General features: G+C 52.7%; 5 protein-coding genes across 5 annotated transcripts; 2 read left to right on the plus strand and 3 right to left on the minus strand.

Annotated features, from left to right (window-relative positions):
• Nucleotides 1-170: 170 nt before the first annotated feature.
• On the minus strand, nt 171-1,109 carry GLRG_07061 (uncharacterized protein; the record flags this gene model as incomplete). Its single annotated transcript, XM_008097746.1, has 1 exon — nt 171-1,109. The coding sequence occupies one exon, from the start codon at nt 1,107-1,109 to the stop codon at nt 171-173; it is 939 nt and encodes a 312-aa protein (XP_008095937.1).
• Nucleotides 1,110-1,669: 560 nt separating this feature from the next.
• On the plus strand, nt 1,670-4,003 carry GLRG_07062 (NGP1NT domain-containing protein; the record flags this gene model as incomplete). The annotated part of the gene is made up of 4 exons (XM_008097747.1): nt 1,670-1,767; nt 1,848-2,583; nt 2,933-3,209; nt 3,267-4,003. The coding sequence occupies 4 exons, from the start codon at nt 1,670-1,672 to the stop codon at nt 4,001-4,003; spliced, it is 1,848 nt and encodes a 615-aa protein (XP_008095938.1).
• Nucleotides 4,004-5,877: 1,874 nt separating this feature from the next.
• On the plus strand, nt 5,878-6,688 carry GLRG_07063 (PAP2 superfamily protein; the record flags this gene model as incomplete). Its single annotated transcript, XM_008097748.1, has 2 exons — nt 5,878-6,244; nt 6,318-6,688. The coding sequence occupies 2 exons, from the start codon at nt 5,878-5,880 to the stop codon at nt 6,686-6,688; spliced, it is 738 nt and encodes a 245-aa protein (XP_008095939.1).
• Nucleotides 6,689-7,095: 407 nt separating this feature from the next.
• Nucleotides 7,096-7,686, minus strand: GLRG_07064 (uncharacterized protein; the record flags this gene model as incomplete). Its single annotated transcript, XM_008097749.1, has 2 exons — nt 7,096-7,322; nt 7,356-7,686. The coding sequence occupies 2 exons, from the start codon at nt 7,684-7,686 to the stop codon at nt 7,096-7,098; spliced, it is 558 nt and encodes a 185-aa protein (XP_008095940.1).
• Nucleotides 7,687-9,777: 2,091 nt separating this feature from the next.
• Nucleotides 9,778-10,886, minus strand: GLRG_07065 (uncharacterized protein; the record flags this gene model as incomplete). Its single annotated transcript, XM_008097750.1, has 2 exons — nt 9,778-10,648; nt 10,699-10,886. The coding sequence occupies 2 exons, from the start codon at nt 10,884-10,886 to the stop codon at nt 9,778-9,780; spliced, it is 1,059 nt and encodes a 352-aa protein (XP_008095941.1).
• Nucleotides 10,887-12,933: the final 2,047 nt, after the last annotated feature.

Below are 12,933 nucleotides of genomic sequence, written 5' to 3' on the forward strand. Positions count from 1 at the left end.
TGGCGGTACGCAAAGACGTGACAATGTGCTGTCTGACCCAAGCCGTCACAACTTCCCGATGTGAGATTTTACAGGGCCAATACACTTTTTTTGGTTTTGATACAGTACGCCGGACCAGCTGACCCTTGGCTGGCCGGCAGTGCCATTTCGTGTAGCAAGGCACCGCCCCTTTACTCCATCTTGCCGCCCGTCAACTCTTCGGCGATGGTCTTTTGCCTCTTGACAGTCTTATCCTGCTCGCTCTGCTGGAAGTCAATGGCGCGCTGCTGCTTCCTCATCATCTCGTCCAACATGGTTCGCACCGTCGGAGGCTGTCCCCAGACATCCCAGGCGTTGTCGGCGTCGTGGGCCATGGACTTGCCCTGTCGCTTCCAGAAGTCCTCGGAGAAGAGCTTGTCGAGCTCCTTGCTCAGCTCGTCTTCGGAGACGATGAACTTGGAGGCGTTGATGTACAGCTCCATCAGCGCATCCTGCCTTGCCTCGCTCTTTTGCTTGGCCAGCTGGACCGTCCGGGCCTTGCTCTTGTTCGCGCGGGCGTAGCGTCGGGGGTCGAGCTTCACAGCAGTCGTCTTGGCCAGGGAGGAGACTACGGAGCTGCGTGTAAGGAGGTCGTCCTGGCGCTCGGGGGCCATGGCGGCGTGCTGGTGGTCGCGAAGACGGCGCTCCCTGACGGTGGTCTCGGCCTCGACATGCTCCTGCTTGCGCTTGTAGAGACCCTGCAGGGCCATGCCAAGATTCTCGCGACGGGAGTCGGCCATGCGGCGGCGGTATTCGAGGCGTGAGCCGGGCGGGGCGATCTTCGTGGAGGCTTTGCCCGTGGGAAGGGGCGCCGTCTCTTCGAGGTAGCCGGGCTGGACCTTGCGGTCGGCCTCCTTACGCGGGAAGATGTCGCGGGGCGTGGGGAGGGTGCCCTTGACGACAGGGGGCTTCTCTTCGGAGGACTGCGACTGAGGCGGCGTCGGGACCTGGATCCAGGCGGGGGATTCGGGGGGCACGCTAAGTTTCGCCGTCTTGGTAGAGAAGGGTCGTGTGAGGTTGATGTAGGATGGTCTAGCGGCAATGACCGTTGGGAGCCGCGTCAATCGCGCGCAGGAACATCTTGATGACATGGTGTCGACAAGATGGCGTTTGCCAGGGCAATGACGGCGGCACCGATTGTAAGAGGAGGGATGACGACGAGGGCGTCGCTGGGGGTGGAATCGATTCGTGGCTCGAGATGCAGGCTGCGTGGTGTTGAGATCATGGAGCTGAGAAATTCTCGATAGTGTCCAGGGCTGGATAGGCACACGCTCCGGTGTGGGCGCAAGGTGTGGCTTGTCGACTTTCTCAGTCTCGAGAGAATGCGGAAAAAAGGATGGCAGACACTGAGAGTCTGGAGCTGCATATGTGAGAGCAGTGCCGGTGGCTCTGATTGGCTCTTCGGCGGAACGGCGCGTCCTCGCCCCGAAGTCCCCAAAAAATTTCAACAACTCCACTAAAAAATTCCCAAGCAGACCCCACCACTGGCAGAGAAAGATCTTCTTTACTGCGCGCGCCAAAGCTCCAACCTCCCTCTCTCAATCCTTTCTTACAATCTCACCGACTCCAACTTCTGCCCAGTCTCTCCTCCCCCTTCTTCCCTCTTGTCAAGTTCTTACCTCCACGACTGGGCGAGTTCGCGGTCACAAAGATGGGAACCGGAAAGAAAGAGGCGAGCCGAAAGGTTCGCCAGGGCAAAACCGGCGATGGCATGGGCAATGTCAAGGTCAAAGGCGAGAACTTCTACCGGTAGGGCTCTTTCTCCCTCCATCTCACCAGCATGAGATTGCTTGATCAGTGAGAACAGCTGGCTAACGGATCGAGCACAGCTCTGCCAAGCGGGTGAGGCAACTCAACATGTACAAGGATGGCAAGCCGCAGCGCAACGCCGACGGCGAGATCACGAAGGCCGCCTCGTACCAGAGCCGAGATATTCCTATCGCCCGGATCGAGCCCAACCGCAAGTGGTTCGGCAACACCCGTGTCATTTCCCAGGAGAGCTTGACGGCGTTTCGCAGCGCCATGGCGGAGAAGGCCGCAGACCCCTACTCTGTCCTGCTTAAGAGCAACAAGCTGCCCATGTCGTTGATCAAGGATGGTTCCGACACCAACGGCCTCAAGAAGCACCAGGCTAAGATGACGATTGAGACGTCTTCCTTCGGGGACACCTTCGGTCCCAAGTCGCAGAGGAAGCGCGTCAAGATGGGTGCGAGCTCCATTGCCGACTTGGCCGGAGAGGTCGACAAGGACCTGGACAGCTACAACGATCGCCTCGAGCAGGCTAAGCTCCTCAGTGGGAACTCTGGAGCAGACCAGGACGGTGAGGGCGAGGAACATGTCACCATGTCAATCGAGCCCATTTTCAACAAGGGTCAAAGCAAACGTATCTGGAACGAGCTGTACCGTGTGCTGGACTCTTCCGACGTTGTCATTCATGTCCTGGACGCCCGCGACCCCTTGGGTACTAGGTGTCGCAGTGTTGAGAAGTACTTGCGCGAGGAGGCCCCTCACAAGCATCTCATCTTCGTCTTGAACAAGACTGACCTGGTGCCCACCAGCGTTGCTGTAAGTCTATCTCTGTCATCCTCTCTACACCTCTCTCCCCGACCAAAACCCCAGTGTCTTTGTCAGGAATTCTTTCGCACATCCGCTGCCCCCAATGAAAGGATCTCCGTTAAACACTGGGAAAATCGACGGCCGTCTCGCTGTCCTGGTTCTCGGACCAGGGCTGATGGGGTCCGTTTTGGATCTCCCATCATGAGATGGAATTGCATCACTTTGAGTTGAAGTCTGCCAGTGCTCTTCCGAGCCTCTCCATGGCGGTATTTCTTAGTAGCGAAGCATACATACTTTCAACACTATTACTGTGTTTGGCCACTGCCTGCTTGCTGCTGCAGAAGCTAACTTGGCCCAGGCCCGTTGGGTAAAATACTTTTCCAAGGACAAGCCTACTCTGGCAATGCACTCGAGTTTGACGAATCCCTTTGGCAAGGGCAGTTTGATCGAGCTTCTGAGACAGTATGCCAAGCTTCACAGCGACCGCAAGCAAATCTCAGTCGGCCTCATCGGCTATCCCAACGTCGGCAAGAGCAGTATTGTCAACACCCTGAGGAAGAAGAAGGTCGCCACCGTCGCGCCTATTCCTGGTGAGACCAAGGTCTGGCAGTACATCACACTCACCCGCAAGATCTGTACGTGCTCTCCTGCGCCCCTGTCGTCGTCTCCTAAGCACACGCTAACTTGACTAGACATGATTGACTGCCCTGGTATCGTACCACCGTCGCAGACCGACACCCCTCAGGACCTTCTACTCCGAGGTGTTGTCCGTGTCGAGAACGTCGACAACCCGGAGCAGTACATCCCAGCTGTCCTCGCCAAGGTCAAGACGCATCATATGGAGAGGACATACGAGCTCAAGGGGTGGAACAACCACATGGAGTTCCTCGAGATGATTGCCCGAAAGAGCGGTCGTCTGTTGAAGGGGGGAGAGCCGGACTTGGACGGAGTCGCCAAGATGGTACTCAACGACTTCATGCGTGGCAAGATTCCTTGGTTCACTCCAGCCCCCGTCGAAGAAGAGGGCGAGAACACAACCGAGGGCATCGAGGGACGTGGCGGTAGGCTGGGCGAGATGCCTCAGAAGCGGAAACGCACCGCGGCCGAGATGGCCGAGAGTGTGGCTGATACTTCCATGGGCCCCTCTTCTGTCGGTAGTGACAGTGACGAGGAAGAAGAGGGCGACGAGTTTGAAGGGTTTGACTCTGACGACGACAAGGCCAAAGGCAACAAGCCAGTAGCCAAGGTATCTGAAGGCGTTGATGACGACTCAGACGATATGATCCCACTCGATGAGATATCAGACGAGGACTCGGACAGCGAAGACGGTGGTGATGGCGCGGCCTCGGAGACGAGCTATAACACGTCAGTCAAGGCCATCTCTGATCGGAGTGCCAGCAACGCTTCCAAGAAGAGGAGAAAGACATGAAGTCGCCAGAACAGGGCTTGCTAAATGAATCTCTAACGCCGCGACGCCGAAGTTTCGGCAACCTCGCCTTACAGGTGGGCAATCGACGATGGCCAACTGGGGCTGCTGACATTGAAGACGAAGAAGAACGAAGCGATCGTTCTCATTCGGGTGCTTTAGGGAGTGGAGCACATGTCCATTCTTGGGCCGTGAGACCACGGGCCAGTGAGTGATCCAGCTGGAGCGATTTCAGTTTATTCCTATCCTGGTATTTCCGGACCGTGAGGCTGTCGTCCGGCACCCGAATGAGGCTCTTCCGGGTCTGCATGTTCGGGAATCCCTGTGCTTCCCCGTTTGTTTCTCTCGCGCTGAACATAGGCTTTCGGCCGCGAAATGTTTCCAAACATCTCCACGCTTTTCTCGGGGAACTGGACATGGCGTTATAACCGTATGATACCCCCCATTGTGTTGTCTTGAATGGCAAGTTGCTTTCCGTGGAAACCCACCCCACCTTGTTATATCCTCCTATTGAGGTTAGTAACATTCTCTTGTTTCAACCCAGAAAAGAAGACAAACCATAGAATAGAAAACATCGAATGCCACGAAAGATGACCTGATGATTATTCACCAGCTACAATACATACCTGATCCGACCGATGAATATTCTGACTCGCTTCGCCCCTTGGGTTTCTCCGGTTACCATTGCAAAATCTGTCGCTCATCCACGTCACCACACGCCCATTCACGTACACCGCCGACCCTTGACATAATATGGAAGATCGGGTGACGGTGGGTTTGGTTACTCGTAGATGGTTTAGACTTCAGCAACCTCCAGGGTTCATCGTCGCGACCAAGCAGGAGAGTTTGTTTGTGTCGTCTTGGTGTCGTCTACTCCAACCTCCGTCTCAACCACTGACCTCTGAACGACGCCGCTCCTCCTCGCGTTCCAAAGTTTATGTCCGTGTGACCGATTGCTTCTTTCTCGCCAGAGTGTCGACGCCTTGTTCGCATTGTCTGCTTCGTCCGACACCCCGCATATGGGTCGATGTGGTGTTGTCCCCTCGTCTGAAAATGAGTCGTAAGAAACTTTGTCGACGCCTCGCTCCCTCTTCCCCCATCCCACGAGAATTGACTCTGGAGATATACCAGCCATATAGCTACTAACTCACAGTGCCAGCTACACACCCAAAGGGGCAAAGACATATCGATGAAGCGACTTCGATCCTTGGTGGACTTGTACTCTGAGTTTCGAATCGTTGTTTCTGCCTCGGTCCTCTGTGCCGATGCCGCTGTCTCCCACATGCCATTTCTCTTGCTCTCGAGATTGATTCGAACGGCGTGGAAACAAGCCCCCTCCTGTAACGATGCTGATATTGTTGTTATTGTCGATTTATCCTCGTTCACATGTCCTCTTCGTCTTTTCTTCCAGCACTAACGAACACTCTATTGTCCATTATCTGCTGTCATGGTATGTGCGGTTGTTGGAACCCTCTCCTTCTCATCCACCCTTCGGGCCCTTTGCTTCGAAAAGGGGGATGTAATATCGGCATATGTCGAAGCTTTGAGGGGGGCTCGAAAGCATAAAAAGCTGAACTTTTCCTCCTACCAGTGCTCATTCCGCCTCCCCTCATTCTGCTCCTCCCACACTCTAGGCTCAAAGGTTGTTTGTAATTTTCTTTTCGCTATATTCGAGCCAAAGTACTATGGAATATTTTACATTCTGACTTCCCCTTACCCAGCCATCTTTTCTTCTCGAACACTGGGCACGTTTTGCAAGACCGCTGTTCCTACGTTCTTTTTCCCAGTGGGCAACCTTGATTGCCTTGTTTCTTCCTTCCGACACTCCTCTACCTATTCTGAAAGGGACTCGTCAAATACATGACCGGACATAAAAAATGCGTCTCTCTTTAGCTACCGTTCTTTCCCTGGCTACAAGCTCGCTTGCCATAGCATCTGTGCCCAGAGACCTCACCACCTCGTTGACGAACCCTGTGGGCGAGCCCGCAGGCGGTGGCGGTGGTGATGTAAAGCCTGAAGGCGGCAACGCTGACGCGGGTACCAACCAGGATTGTAGTGGTGATGCAAGGACTCAAGGCAGTTTGAAAGAATGTAAGGAGTTCCGCATCAAGTCCAAGGGCTCCGCCGGTGGCTGGGTTGGTCAGCTGGACAGCGGGCAGCTCAGGATCGGGCTCAAGGCTGTGAACTTCTCCATGGAGTCCGGGCAGATCAGCGACGACAAAAAACGCGGCATGTGGTGGACACGTAAGTTTGCTCCCATTTTCCCCCATCGTGCCTCATCACATCCAAGGGTCGCGTAGGCTGACAACACTCACAGCCCCTACCGACACACTTCAGTGTGACGTGGGCCAGAAGCCCGACAAGGGTTGGTCAGTCAGCTGTGACGGCAGGATGTATTTCCAGGACATGGCAAAGTACTACCAGTGCGAGGCCGATAACATGACTTACAACCTCTACAAGAAAAACAACCAGGCTGGGAAGTGCGGTGAGGTCAGGCTGTACATAGTTGGATGCGGTCGTGGTGAAGATGGTGATAAGGGAGGAGATGGTGACAAAGGCGGCGGCACAGGAGGCGGCACCGAAGGCGGCAAACCTTCTCCTCCTTCGAATGGAACTCAGACCCCTTCGAACGGAACCAAGACCCCTCCGAATTTCTTCGCTTTGAAGCCGAAAAGGTTGATGGTGTGAGTCTGTTAATACGGCAAACCAAATATCAGGGAGTCTTTGAAGACGTTCATATCGATTGGTTACATCTTGATGGAGAAGGATTCGCCAGGCCAGGGACACAGTTCTGCGTCTCGACTTCCATGGTTCAACTCGAGGTCTAAGCCAGCAGTTTCAAAGCACTGGGGAGATAGTAATGATGAAACATGGTTTAATTCTTGTACTCGAGTTTAATAAACATTCAGTACCTTTACTTTTCACACATCCGAATTCGGACCTCGTGGTGCCTCGTCCAAGTCTATTGCCAGGTTTTTCATCCAAGCCAACAATTCTATCATCTTCAATAGCATGGCTTTTCTCAATAAGGATACAAAGCAAGAGCCTCCATCTCAGCGACACCCGCTTGTCCAAGTATCACCTCATGAAGAACACTAAAAGTCATGGTATTCAAGCAAGCCCTCTGCATCATCTTCAGCCTCATTCGGAATGCCTAATATCTCGTTCGCTTCCCTGATCCAGTAAGGCGTCGGACCCAACTGCATAGTAGCAGGCGGCGGCGCCTCCTCTTCTTCCACCAAAACATCCTCGTTTCCCTCGCCCAGCCTGGCTCCCATGAAAGCATCTTTGCCGGCGGTGTTGAAGGTCTTGCTCGTAAGCTCTTCCGCCTTCTTTTCGGTGTCCAGGTTCTAACTGGCGCCGCAGATCCAAGCGGCAGCGATGGACTCCTCAAAACCCTTGAACTCACCCTTCCTGCCCCACTCGGCACGGCCGTTGTCCAAGGGCATGATTTCGCTGATGTCCTTTTGGGATCGATAGTCACGGATGACTGTGTTGCCTCTCCCATCGGGATGGTTGACTGCAATCGGATCGGGCTGGCCGGTGTAGGGGTCGATCAGGCAGACGAAATCACCCACTTCGATGGGGCCGCGGTAACCATGATGGGTGAGGGAGCGCGTGTTAGCGACTTGTCGCGCAACTTTCTCGGCCAACGACGCGCAGCCTTTGCTGAATGGAGATTTCATTATGAATGTCTGAGGGCCGGGCTGTGATGTGACGAAAGGATCGTCGTCGAACACCGATCCAGTCCGGCGACCAAGCACGGAGACACTGGACCGGCGAGCAGAAGGGGTTTGGTTTACGTCGATAGTTGAGTCGGAGCTAGGAGATCGCGTGGGAGAGTTGAGAGGCGGGAACTTGACACTTCGAAGAGTAGAGGGTACGGCAGGAGAGCTGCTATATGTGGTTTGCTTCAACGGGCTCGGGACCTTGACCACGCTGGCTCGTCGATTCTTGTCAGTATCTGATGAAAGGAAAGTCAACGAAACCAGACGAAGAATATCGGATGGAATTTGACGCAGAGATATATTTATCAAGGAAAAGCATACAACTGAGACAACTGAGTTGGTGATACAGGGTTAGGGAGCAATACTCACAAAGTCGCGCCCGAACAGGGTGCCCCTGCCCGGATGAGAACGCCGCTGTCATCGGATTCTGCAACGGGCGACCGTTTGGACTGAATGTCGTGATTGTGGCTTGATTCTGTTAGTGAAAAAACTGAATCTGGTATGATGCGAAGACTCGACGGGCAAAACGTACGAGACCGGATCTGTGACGGTGAAGCTCCTAGAGCTGGGTGAGGTGAAGTCGCGGGCATGTTGATATGCCCGTTTCCTTTTGCTGCGGCTCTAGTCGTCTTGTTGTTTCCTGGGTAATATTGATTAGTGTATGGGCGATTTTTGTTGATTCATGTGGAGAGGGCTCACGTGTCCAGCTTTGTAGGAGTAATGAGCCAAAGACGGGTTGTGTGTGGGTGTGGCAGGGCGATTGTTACTGTATTGTTGACCAGCCGTTGGGGAGCATCCGAACGATGAGGCGTTCGCTGAGTGTTGGTTAGTAAAGATTTCATACCGTTTCGTTTTCTTGTGCGTGTTTAGACAAGATTTACGAGACCAGTACTGTGATGGAGCAGAACCTGTGATGGAGGCGGAGGCGTCTGGAACCTAACATCATGTTGGTTTGTTGCCGCCGCCGGACCGAACGACGTGAGAATGACAGAATCTGGGAGATTCAGGTGATACTTTAGTTTTTCTTTGGGTTGTAGAGATAACGCTCTCACAAATTCCGTTCTGAATGCGATAAATTCGTGCTTATGCTCTGACGGGCAATCTCACCAACCAGTTGTATTATTGACTTCCTACAACCGCGGGGTTGGACTCAAAGTCGCCAGATAGTAGGAAAAGCAAGTATATGTGAAAAACTCGAGTTGCGCTCCTTAATTCAATAAAATTACGCGAAGAATATGGCAGATGAAAAGAAGTCGTGTCTGCCTTCGAGTGACGGTGCCGTTGGCTGGATGCGATGACCTACTGCACTCTCAAGACCGGATATCCAGTTTGTATTATGGTTTGTTCAGTACCCAAATACTGTCGCATAGGCTTACAGCCCATGATATCGTGTGAAGAAGTTTTGAACTGGTCTTGTCCCTGATCTTCCACTACCGGCGGGCCGCTAGTGAAGCCGACGTGGGATTGGATCGTATGTGTTGACAGAGCTCTGTGTGCCGCGAGAGCCATCTGAAATTGGGGCAAACTTCTCATATCACGATAGTGATCCAAGATGGCAGGGAATGCCTGCCATCTATGGAAATATCCACATGTTTGCGGACATATTCGTTACGGACCTGAAATAGGGTCTCGGCGCCTTGGTTGGGTATGACGAAGCTATTGCGGATCTGGTCTGCTCGTTGCTGAATGTGCGCGTCGGCTCGCTGATCTTGCATCTCATACCAACCACTGTAGTCTTCGGCTTTCGCCTGTTGTTTCTCATTGCCCTCACGTAGTTGTATCGGATGCCTGCATATACGTGCGAGATGCCATGACGAAAAGCTAGATTATTTCCAAACTTATATGCTTTAATGCCCCACTTGGTGATAACCAGACCTCAGTATTAGCTAGAATTCCCAAGGATTAACAGTTGAATGAGCGGATGTATCTCGAAGCAAGACATACGACGCCCGTGGAAGCAAATGTGATCAAGCGTCAGTATTGTCCGAGAATAAAAGAATAACCATAAGGCTACGATTTTAGTAAACTGCCTTCACCCGATCGCTGTTTTCATAGAAGCCCTTCAACTTCCAAGGTAATGTCAACCATGGGGAACTCTGTCCTATTCCCAGCAGTCGAGTTAGAGACAGAAGGATCCGTAGAGAACCCTTCAACCATGTAGAGACTATCGCCGACTTGCACCGCAGCGGTAATGGTACCTCCTGGCGCCGCCAAGGAGTTGTTCGGCACCGTACCGAGATGCTCAGCCGATTGCCACGATCCATCACTGGAGCGGAGAACGGTGATGCCCTTTGCGTTTTCGGCAACGAGCAGAACTTTGCCGTCGTACTTCTGTGGCAGATATATAACACCAGTCATGGCCAATGTTGCGTCGGGCGATCTACGAACAAGCACAGGAGTGCCCTTCTCAGCCGTCATATCGAAACGGTAAATCTGTGAATCCTCGTTGTTACTGGTTATCAGGATATTTCCAACTGCTGCAAGTCCTGAAAAACCAGTTTTGGTGTTGTCAATTTTCGCAGGTAGATACCAAGGAATAATATCAGAGCCTTCCTGGTTTACTTTCATTATAGTTCCTGGGAACGTCCCGACGACGTAGGTGTTTCCAAGGGGGTCGTATCCGATATCCCGGAAGCCAGCATACTCGCCCTTGGAAACATCGGTGATGTTCTTGCTCCACAGCACCTGTTTCTTGGCAACATCGTACTTGGTTATAAAGCTGTCGCCGGATACATTTTGCCCGGCGGCGTTGAAGGGGGCAGCGGCATTAGTGACGATAGACACAAGATTCGTGTGCTGATCGACTCGGACGCCGCCGATTTGAAGGTTCGGGTTCTGTGTGATGTCGCTCAACATCAAAACGTCGACTATCTTATTCATGTAAGGGTCGTAAACAACAACACTGGCATTGGCTTTGGACCTGACACTATCTTTAGCAACAGCACTCAAGAGTATACCAGTGAGACGCACCCGAAGTAAAGGACGCAATTATCAACATCCCAGTCCGCACAGTCGGGATAAAGTTGGTGTTGATGAATCACGAAGCTGCCATTTGCGAATGGAAGGCATCGCCTCTCTAATTGGGGTGTGCTCTCGACAGGCGAAAGGGTGCCAAGCACGACGACCAGGATGTTAACCAGAAGCGTGTGAATATCCATCTAGACACAAGCCCAACGCCTCTTGCGTTGTCATGAGATGAATCTCTACAGCCGTAGGAAACGTGTGTAAACGGGAGTGGTGAGCAGTACATCGTGGTATATCGACACGAGCCTCTGCATTCTGAAGTGTTTGCTATCGTCGTCAAATAAAAACATTGAGGGTGGCGATCAAACTTTTTTCTTGACTTGCAATTGGGCATCTTCGAAGAAGAGACTTCATTGCTCCTCTCTTGCTTTATGTGACTGCATACATATCGCGGGGTGATGGTCTTGAATGGCAGCCGGGTAGTGGCAGAGTGTATTTCTAAGTTGGGTGGGCAGCCTTGGATGGAGTTGAGGCTCCAGGCAAAGACCCTGAACAATATATGTCTGGTAGTTAGGGAAGCTTTTCCGAGAGTTTGAGATGACGGCAAGTTGTAGGTGTAGCTATGACGCGTCGGCAATGCCAAAACGTTCATACATCAACTCTGGATAATGTATTCCTGCCCTGAGGCCCCAACGAGGCATGCTTATCCGGCATCTGTCATCGGTAGACCTCAAGTTAAACCACCCACCTACTCAGAAAGTGTCATTTGTAAACCGCAGAAGGAATGCTGTCCCAGAAGGATAATTGAGGGGTAAATGTGCGTGGACCGAAGCCAATAGCCCTGTGTGAATACCCAAGTCGTTACATAGTTCCGTGCGAATAGGTCGTGCGTTGCGTTCGTTGCACTGGAGATTTGACTGAGGCCCTTGATGTGGGCAGATCGGCGAAGCAGCCGATACGACAGTTGCGACAAGGGCCATATTCTAGAGTAAGAAAGCTTGATGATGGCGGCTTCGGCAAATGGCCGTACTGCCGACTAAGCGCTCTAAACGTGGAGAACAGGGGATGCGTGTATATAGTCGTATCAGCTAGGATTCGAGGCTGGGGATTAAGGCAGTTCTGGTGCGGTCGTTTCGCGGGCTGTTGGACAGTGAATCTGCATTTGATGGTACTTAATGCTCGGATTTAAGCAGAATCATGTCGTTCTCACCTTGAATCGGAGATGTGCAGAGTTTCGGTGTTCCAAGATGTTTCTTGCATCGTCACCAGGGCTCACCAAGTCGGCTACAGCGTCAAAGACCAAGGGAGGGCAGAATGAATTATCCCTCAAGACTCACTGGCAGATACAGTGAAGCACCCCCTCATCTCCAAGAGCCCTTGCTTCACATAAGGCACGAAGACATTGGAGGGATGGGTTATCTAGCGAAACGGTGTCATTGTCACACCGGGCCAACGCTCGGTGGTCTAGCAAGTCTGATCGCATGCTATGGATTGGGAGAAGTCTATCAGTCTTTTCTCATGAAGCATCCTCCCTGCTCCATCATATTATGCTTTTGGGTCTTAGCTATCCGCACATGGATGGATGTACAAGCCACCGGCTCACCGGCTTCGGAGTCTTTCCTTACATGGTCGCCGCCACTCAAGGGAGATTGGATGTACCTGGCTAGCATATGGTTGAGCCACTCGCGAATCTGCCCAGAAAAGCTTATTTGCACGGTTCAAGCACTCCCGCAAACCCGTTCCGTTTTTGGAAACCGGGCCTTGCAATTTGGCACCAGTTTCCGTGGATGACATGCCGCTTGCTTTACACACCACCAACAAGATCTTGCTTCTATAAGTGGTTGGTGGACAACAGGCAGTTTCGGACGGCCCGTTCCACACACCCTGGCACGGCCACTTACAATACTCTTTGTACCCCCGTTTCCTTCGCCAAGACTTCGGCTGGCCGGTTTGCAGCTTCCGTCGGTGCTACGAGACTCGGCTTCGACGGATGACAACAACCGCGTCTGCAGGCCAACAGGTCTAACACGGCACGGCTAAAATGATACAACGCCACTCCTGGTGTGGCACGTCTCGAGAGCCTGCTAGGTATTGTAAGCCATTGGACGAATGCGCGTCTAGCCATATGCTTCATCCCAAGACATGGCGAAAAAGCTCCATGTTACCTTACCGGTCTGTCTGACCGCCAGCCCATAGGGGACATACATATGTCGTTCTCCCTGTTCCATCCTACATTTCTAG

Source organism: Colletotrichum graminicola, assembly GCF_000149035.1.
Source record: "Colletotrichum graminicola M1.001 genomic scaffold supercont1.28, whole genome shotgun sequence".
NCBI lineage: Eukaryota > Fungi > Ascomycota > Sordariomycetes > Glomerellales > Glomerellaceae > Colletotrichum > Colletotrichum graminicola.